The sequence below is a fragment of the Saccopteryx leptura genome, chromosome 12 (genome assembly GCF_036850995.1).
Source record: "Saccopteryx leptura isolate mSacLep1 chromosome 12, mSacLep1_pri_phased_curated, whole genome shotgun sequence".
NCBI lineage: Eukaryota > Metazoa > Chordata > Mammalia > Chiroptera > Emballonuridae > Saccopteryx > Saccopteryx leptura.
Window position 1 is genome coordinate 30,215,606 of NC_089514.1, and position 9,346 is coordinate 30,224,951.

The window sequence follows — 9,346 nt, forward strand, 5'->3', positions numbered from 1 at the left end:
TTACCAGCCCCCCATCTCTCTGTATCATCTTCTGGTGACGTTTGTGAAAATTTCATTTGGTGTCTTAATTGTCGTGAGATTTATACACTGGTGTACTTTAATCTGGGATCAAGCAGGGTTGAAATGGTAGTTTGTGCTGATGTTTTACCCAACAAGGAGATAATTAGTGAAATGCTTCTTTAAAATAGATTATCATCCTATTTGTAAAATCGTAGGCCTGTGTAAACAGAACTTAGCCTTTACTCTCTGGATACCAAAATATCATTGTTTTCTCTATTAATGATCTCATGACAAATGACTGAGCCATTAAAAAGTGTGTGTGTGTGTGTGTGTGTGTGTGTGTGAGAGAGAGAGAGAGAGAGAGAGAGAGAAACTGAGATTAGACCTCAGTAATTTTAAAATGATTAATTTAGTACCTTTATGTTTCATTATTTGTCAAACAGCTTTGAACTACAAGAAAGGTTGATTTGACCTAAATGTTAACAAAAGAGTAAGACCCAATTCTCAAGATATTTTTTCTTTTATTTAAAATGTCAACTATCACGACACATTATACAATGGAATGAAGACCTTGGAATCATATTAAAACTTTTTAAAACATCTCTATATAGTCACAAAACATAAAACATGCTTCAGGGATACAAATATAATTTGATACCAAATCTTAGTACATTTTCACCATAAAAACAAATGGAGAAGCACAGGCCTGTGGATGAGCTTCCTTCTCTCCGGCAGGAGCTGGCATAACGTCAGGCAACAACAAGGATTTCTTTCTTTGGAGGCCATATTAGTGACAGGTTTTTACAATTTCACTATGCACTGCTTTTTTGAGAAATTACCACTGATTTCTATTTCTATAGGTGTCATTATATTAGAATTACAACACATTTTACTGGTACAATATGAAAAATAAATACTTTTTGAGTTTTTAACTCAAAACAATGATTATTATTAAATAAATAGTCATAGTGCATTTCTCATTTTTTTTTTTACCTTTTATTGGCCATGGACACAAAGAAGCTCAGTAAATAACACGTTAGGTAGCTTATTTACGTCTTCTTTCATAATTCTGCATTGCACTCCTTTCATAAGCTGCTGAGAACAAAGAGAAGAGAAGGGCTCTTTAAGAGGATTCACTGAGGGAATGAAAATTCAAGGCATACATAACAACTTTTTAAAAATGCATAATGACTTTTTCCCTCCATTGAAATATTTCCAAGAGCTTTATTTGCATATCTTCCTGTCTTGCCTCAGTTTCTATGCTGAATGGAAGTGACCTAACCACAGAATTCTTGGTAACTTTGGTCGTCCATTTTCTGGACTTGGTACCCCAAAAGCACAGTTCCACCATATGCTGCAATGTTGATTCTCAGCAGCATTCTCAAGCAGTGGCAGAAACCCTTGGTGATTTACAGAGGACTGTGTCTCAATGAACCGGGTATAGTCATAGCATAAAATCGAAATGTGCAATTTGTGTTCCAGGACAGAGTCACAAAACTATATAGGCTGTGGGCCAAATCCAGCCTACTACCTTTTCTTGTAAATAATGTTTTACTGGCACATGGCTCTACCCATTCATTTATGTATTGTCTGTGGCTACTTAGTATCATATTAAAACGGCAGATTTGAGTAGTTGGTACAGAGATTGCATGGCTCACAAAGCCTAAATCATTTATTGGCTCTGTATAGAGAGAGTTTGTTGATTTCTATTACAGGGGTAACTTGTGGTGTGAGGGTCTCTTCCTGTCTTGTGGATGCCTCCCAATGTCCTTGAGACTAACAACAGCCTTATAGCCTGTAGGTAGGGCATGAGTGCCATCTAAATACAACACGATTGAACTTACCTCATAGCATCCTAATATCCTATGAGAGGTTAATCACTGCTTCTAAACGTACTAACAAATACCTACCTAGCAAGAGGTTTAAGTACACTGACTATATAGACTAAAAAAAAAAAGCCAAAATATTATATATTATATATTATATTATATTATATTATATTATATTATATTATATTATATTATATTATATTATATTATATTATATTATATTATATTATATACAAATTCAAAGGGGCTGTTAAAGATCAGACTGATGTGATCAAATTATTTAAGTATATTTTTCATCATTTTAACTAACACTTTCTATACTCAGATTAACATAGTGAACTGCTATGCTTTTAAAAATTCAGCACGCCCTGTATAAAATACTGAACGTAAATAGAAATAGCAGGAAGAACTGTGAAAGCTGCGTAGAAACCACGAGCGCCCTCGCAGACACCTTTGCTAGCAGGAAGGCCTTGCTGGGAGAGAAGGGAGGTCAGGTGCCAGTGCCCCATTTCCCCTTCCACACTGAGCAGACGAGCTTCAGCAGCCACAGTCCCCTTAGCACGCTGAGTGCTTTACGTCAATCACGTACGTGTTTCTGGGGTAGAACCGTTTGAGCCCCACACTGGGCAGTTCTGGAGGAAGGAAACAGTTCATTTCTCACCCTGGTTTGTTCCCATAAGGAGGAGGATAACTAACACAAGGTCACATCCTGACCAGTTGTAGGTGACATGATTCTGTTCCTCAGAGAAGTGAGATGAATACTAATGTAAACTAACCCAAAATGATCAGAGATGTAGCTGGAATATAGTGTCCTCTCAGTTCAGAGCAGTTTCTTAGGAGGTCCTTGAACCCTCTGAAGCCCTATGTAAACTTCTGTGTGTGAGTGAGGTGGGTTTCTCTGGGAAAGGTGCCTCTAGATTTTTCTAAATTGTCAAGGGGTTTGTGACCACAGAAGGGTAAGGATCAGATAGTAATAGGAGATGGAAATGAACTTTGCCTCAATGGAGTGTATGAAAAGATCTCTGACCGAGTATGGGTTCTATTTTTGCCCATTTTTTTCTTTTATGTTTCTTAACTAAAATGGAGAAAGAAAGATTTAGTCATAAATTCGGATTCATTACAGTGATTCAATTGGTTACTTATAAAGCATTTTTACTTTAAGTACATTTAATAGCATTTAATCTGTTCCAAATGATACAGTATCTGTATTATTTGTAAAGCTAAGCATATTCTGAAACTTCTATCAGTTGTAGAAAGGGAGAGTTGAAGACTAATATAATTATCAAGAAAACCACAGCTGAGGACCTGTCCGGTTAGCTCAGCGTTGTTCTGATTTGATCCCTGGTCAGGACACATATAGGAAGTGACCAATAAAAGCACAACTAAATGGAACAACAAATTATGTAATGCTTCCCTTTCTCAATCTCTTTCTCTCTCTCTCTCTCTCTCTCTTCCTTCCTCTGTCTCTCCAAAATTAATCAATAAATTAAAAAGACACAAACAGATGTCCACAGCTATATAAGGGCTAGTGCACAATTATGATATAAATAAAGCCTGTATGGTTTAAATTTATATTCCATTTCCAAAAACCAGGAGTAATGTATGTTAATAACTCAATTTTAAATATTTTGTTAGGCAGGCTAGCTAAATGTCTTTAAAATTTAAACTTTGAGCAGCCTCTAAATTATTGATGAAGAAATACAAACATAGTAGTCTAAATTTTGAATGTTGAGAACCAGTATAAATACTAGCAGACATTTTTGCATGACTTTAGGGATAATTAAGAATTAAACCAACACATCTTATGTACAGATTTTTTTTCTAGAAATTTGAAATATTCTAGATGGATAAGACAGCTGCTAATTACTTCAATTTATTACATGATTAGTATTTTAATTCTGTTTTTACTGAACATAAAATGAAGAAAATTTGAATAGTTTCCACAAGGAACCTTAAACAAGGACTATAAGGCCTGAATGTGCTTAACAAAAAATTGTCTCTATGAAAATTATATGGGCGTTATTTAACCTTGAAAATGCTGTGATCAATGAGTTTTCAGATATAAGTATGTGGCATTTACATAAAAAATAGAAACAAAAAAGAAACATACAGCCTTTATATCAAGTGAAAGAGTTATTCAGAATTAAAATGGGTTATTAGGAGAATTGAGGCATCCCTTCTCTCTAAGGGTTTTGTAGCTAGGACTAATTATATAGATCTCTAGGATGATTGCATTATGTCCCTTTCTGAAGACACTGGAATGGACTATATTTCAAACATCCATCAAGATGTTTTAGAGTTTGAGCTTCTATAATGTCATGAAAAGCAAGTAATTTGTATAAATGAATTAATTTTGTTTATTTCTTTATGTGTTGGAAAACTGCCAGATGTAATGTCTTGCAAGACTTTCAGATTACCTTGGTAACAAGTAAGAGTTGGTCTTATTTCCTGCATCTCCCACAGCCCTAGTTCAGTAAGATTAAATGTGATTTATGTGACAGATACAGGGAAAGAGTATTAAACTAACCCAATGATTCCGGTTAGGTAATGATTACATGGGGCCAACATTGGTAAGGCTGGTGGTTTGAGAGAGATTGATATTAGTTTAATCAGCTAAAAATCCATTCTTGGATTTACTTATTACAATTAGATATTTTTTCACCATAAACACTAATTTTATTATTCCTTTTTAATACTTTCAAAACTGTGCCTTAGAAAGAAAATAATACTAGTAGATTTAAGATACTGTCTATTTTCAGTCATAGTTTTATACATACCAGGATTTAAAGTTCTTTTGCCCATTAGTCCAACAAAGGAATCTGTTCTATGCCCTGGAAAAATACATTTAGGGGTATTTTAATATATGTATCTTTGAGGAAATGAAATGTTATAACTAGTATCCCCCAAAAAAGCAAGCTTTCAAATATATGCCCATATAATAAATATATATCTTATTTCAAGTTTTGGTGACTCAGAAGAAATGAGGATTCCTAATAAGTCTTATAAATGGCAAACAATACAATGAAAGCATTTCTCTCAATTCTATATCTGAATACTAGCAAGTACCTTTTATTCATATTATGTTTTGTCTGTTTAGATATGAAGTTTTAAGTATTGTTTTAAATATTGTTCTATTGAAGCTAGCTTAGATTTTAAGGAAGTCAGTTTCACATTTGTGTGACAGAGAACTATCTAAGCCTATTTCCTCGTGTTACTGAATATGTTGAATTTCTCAGGAACCTTAGCTATGTCAGAGCCCTCTACCTGACAATTATAAACTTCTAAAAGGTCACTATTTCTATTTTATTGGATTATAAATAATATAATACTTCTTTTGGAAAGTGTGTCAGTTTTGACATTGAGTGCATTTATTTTTATTAGCTAAAATTTTGCTAGATATAATTCCCTTGAAAGTCAACTGCTTAAGAAGTAAATATGAATGATTTATTTAGTTTCAAAGATGAGGCCTCTGGAAAAGATCACTCTAATTCTGGTGGGAGAAGGTCTCTTGCTTTTACACGGTATTGGTTGAAAACAGGGCTGCTCTTCGTGTGGCCTACTGTGCCACCCAGTGAACTGAAATCCAGTCGGGGTCAGTGAGCACACAGTCCAATTAAGATGGACCCCTGGGACTGCCTGTCAATCTGGTCCCATTAACTGGGAAACTGGGATCTAAGGACCGTCAAGTGCCACAATTTTGCCATCTTCGCTGCCCTGAGAAATGTTTCACTGTGCTTTGATATATTGAGGTCTCCCATCCAGTTAGAGAATATAATAAAACTGCATTTCTATCTTTACCTTTAGTAAGGATTACCTACTCAGACATTATTGGAGCCTCTTCACTGCTGATTTACTAATAAGTGATATTATTACGGCATCCAGCATAATCAAATAAGTTGGAAGGTACATGTAAATATTTTTGTTTTGCAGCAGAAGTCATGGTTTTAGGGTGCTGAGGGAGAATGTGTGATGGATTGAAATTCTTATCTAAACTAACAATTTATAGGAGTTAAAGGGCTTTAAAAATTTTTTGTAGCAGCTTAAGACAACAAAATATATTTACTATCTCACAGTTTCTGTGGATCATAAATTCAGCAGCAGTTTAGCTGGGAGTTAAAGGATTTTTAACATAATATATCATTTTGGAAAGTTCAATGTGTCTAAATAGAATTTTAAAGAATCATGTTCTGGATATAAATATACTAGAGCCTTCTCTGTTCTTATAATGTCTTAATTAAACATATTGAGCCCTAAGTTATAGCAGAATAAAGTGGAATTCAATTTTTAACGTATGTATTTGATAAATGTCAAAATAATTTTGAACTTACTTTTATGAGAGATTGGTCCATGTCCTAGAAGAAAGATAAAATGAGTAAATGAAATAGATTTGTTTTAAAGATGCTACCTTGAATCTTTTAAGGAAAAGTGGAAAATACATTGATTTTTAAAATATGTAATATTTTCCATTCATATACTATCCTGAGGAATATAGCAAAACCATAAATGCTAATCAAATTATTGATAATAAAAACAAAATATGTTAACAAACAAAAATGTTTGTATTTGACAAAGCAGCCCATTATTTTGGGATGAAGATTAATACTGCTTGTGGCCCCCCAAAGTGCCCGTGCTGCCTTTGACAAAAATGTTTGTAAGTGCGTCCTATGGGTCACACATTCAGATCCAGGACGGAGACTTCTGAGTCCTGTAATAACTGTTAGGCAACCCCACCTCTGTTTTCCTATAAAAAGCACATATTCAAAGAGGGTCACCCATTTGATGCTTAGGAGAGAAAGAGCTGCAAATCCATCTCTTTATTAAACAGCTATAATCAAGAATCTGTATTTCAGCCCATAAAAGACTTGTTTTTACTTTCTTATATGTGCATTCTCAGAAGTAAAATAAAGATGTATAGAAATATTTACCATAAAGAGCCTTTAACAGGGCCACTTGTTTTTCAGTTGAAGGATCTGACAAGAAACAATTGACATGATCTATTTACAGGTTCCACTGATGGTACGATGAATTCAAAGAATCTGACTATTTCTATCAGGCGACAGGGACAGCTAAGTCTATTCTCAGTGGTTTATAATTCACTTCCACATGCACTTAGAACGTTCCGAGTGCTGCTCCCTGGAGGTTCCGTGCCTTCTTCTGCTTTGTCAGTTTGGATGTTTTAGTCACGGGAGCGAAGGCTGATTCCCGTTCTCGGTGGTTTGGGTCTAACACTGAGGCGTGCGAATCGGATGCCTCCCTCTCCCCAGGTGTGTTAGTGAGGTGCGGGCTAGAGCCGCCCTGGGGGGGGCATACCACCCCATTTAGGCTGGAAATCTCTACTTAGCAAGAGAAACTAACTCTGGGCGCTCTGCTAACAAGCGAGCCGACCGACCAGGCGGGTTGCCCGGAGAGACAGAGGGAGGGATCATCGCGCAACTCACCAATATCCCGTTTGCCCATTAAGCCGAAGAACTGCTGAGCCTTGGGTCTGCGGACGACTCTCTGATTAGCAGAGATAAAGGGCTGGAGACGTTTCAACTGTGAAACAGATTGATGGTCAGACCCAGGTGTAGCCACCAGCGCGAGGCGCCCGGGAACTCGAGTCGTCCGGGGGGCGCGCTCCAGCCCTGGGCGAACCGGGGCTGCCCGCGGTGGGACCCCACGGGGCCGGGGTTGGAGGGCCCGCTCCACAGGGAGGCGAGAGGAGGCCAGGCTTCCACGCAGGGGCCGAGTGCGGTCCACGGCGGGGCGCTCCCGGCTTCCACCCCTCCCCGCGGAGCCCGTGGGCAGCGCCGCCGCCTCCCCCAAGCCCCTGCCGGGTAGCAGGAGGCTCCGTCTCCCGGCTCTGCACTCTGCGCCCAGCCTGGGGACCCTCACGCGTCTGTCCCTTAGCCACCTGCCTTTATCTCGACTCCGGCGCCCGCTTTGAAGACGCCTCACCACCCTGAATGCACACAGGTGTGTGTCAGGGTGGGGAAAGGTGACAACACTTTACAAGCTACCTGCATGGCGCGACACTTCACTGTGCCCGCGAGGCGCGCTCCTTCGCAGCAAGAGCCTGCGACCCATGTAAGGAAAACTTGCGGCTACGTTCTAGGCTCCGAGAAATAAATGTCGAGGCAGGGAATTAGCTTCTTCCTTTTCCTCTAAGCCCTGCACGGCTCGCCCCTTGCGCCCCCCTCCCCTTCTGCCGGCGTCCGGCGCTCCCCCGTAGCCCCTGCCCAGTGTATCCAAACGCCCGGTCCTCGCAGCTGGACTGGGGTCCCCGAAATCCCCGTTCCCTGGAGATGAGACCCTGTGAGGTTTCCAGCCTTGTGAAGAAGACCCCGGGCTTATTAGGGAGGGTATTATTGTTCCCGTGAGTTCCCGAGGCCCGCACGTGCAGCCCTCAGAAGGAAACTTGGATGGTGGGCATGAAATCTCGTGCGGGACCCCAGGGGTGGCGGCACCTGACACCCCCAGCACGCCTCCACCGGCACCGGCCCGGCCAGGCTAACCAGGATGCTATCGCGGAGGAAACACACAGCTCCGGAAAGAACGGCGAGGGACGGGCTGGAACCCGGACTCACCCTGATCTGGTCGCTGTCGGACCAGTCGGACCAATCAGACCAATAATTCAGATCATCGTCGGCTCCAATTTCTTCTGCAAACAGTTGAGTGGAGATGAGCAAAAAGACTGCCAAGGCCATGAAGATCTTCATGCTGGAATCCTGGGAAGAGTAAAAAGAAGAGATCTAGGAGGGAAAATTACATACTTTGGAGGTGGCTGTCCAAGAGTTGGGGCAGTAACATGATCGGTCCCACAACGCAACTAAGGGCTGATTGAACCACGATAAAAGCCCAAGGGCTGCAGTCCCACCTGGACCCTCTGGAAAAGAGAATCATGCCCCAAAGATCCTCCCATTCCCTTGGCTGGATTCCAACCTCGCCAGTCCCCAACCCACCAACCAATCCGCACTTTCATGCCAGGAAGCTCTGCAGGTTGATGACAAGGGGACATTGGCAGTTGGGTTACCCGTCTCCCCGCTACCCCCCCCCCCCCACTGTCCCTCGCCCCAGCGATCCCACGGAGCGTGGCCAGCCGCCACCCCGGCGGCGCTCTGCCCGGCGCGGAAGGCCCCCTGGCGGGGCGCGGGCACTCACTGCGGCGGACAGGCGGGCAGGGCTCCTCCGGCTGGTCTGAGCGCACGCGGGGCGCTCCGCGCTCTCGGTGGCCGCGGCGGTGGAGAAGGAGGTGGCAGCGCGCTTTCTGCCTGCTCGGTGCCGCGCGGTATTTATCTCAAGCTCGACGAGCCTCGAGATCCACGTGACACGCTCCCCACGCAACTTTCTGCTCAATATTTAATTAGCCGCCTCCTCTCCTTTCGCTTGCGTCTGATTGAGAGTTTCCGAGACGGTAACCCGTCGGTGCCCATAATATCTGGACCCAATTGGGTTCGAAATGACGCAGTTTTAGGAAAATGAAGATCTCGCCATGCAAGCCCCAGAGGCCATTCTTCTTCCGTTCGAAGGTCTGACGC

The 9,346-nt window shown here is 41.2% G+C and overlaps 1 protein-coding gene across 7 annotated transcripts; it reads right to left on the reverse strand.

Annotated features, from left to right (window-relative positions):
• Positions 1-509: 509 nt before the first annotated feature.
• On the reverse strand, positions 510-9,079 carry TAC1 (tachykinin precursor 1). 7 transcript variants are annotated; one of them, XM_066353897.1, is made up of 7 exons: positions 8,970-9,079; positions 8,396-8,536; positions 7,268-7,364; positions 6,755-6,799; positions 6,158-6,181; positions 4,607-4,660; positions 510-1,092 (listed from the first exon to the last, which is right to left on the reverse strand). In XM_066353897.1, the coding sequence occupies exons 2-7, from the start codon at positions 8,525-8,527 to the stop codon at positions 1,046-1,048; spliced, it is 399 nt and encodes a 132-aa protein (XP_066209994.1). In that variant the 5' UTR covers positions 8,528-8,536; positions 8,970-9,079; the 3' UTR covers positions 510-1,045. The 7 variants fall into 7 exon arrangements, with proteins under 7 accessions (XP_066209994.1, XP_066209993.1, XP_066209996.1 ...); XM_066353896.1 differs by having other exon boundaries at positions 510-1,095; XM_066353899.1 differs by lacking the exon at positions 6,755-6,799.
• Between the last annotated feature and the right edge of the window lie 267 nt (positions 9,080-9,346).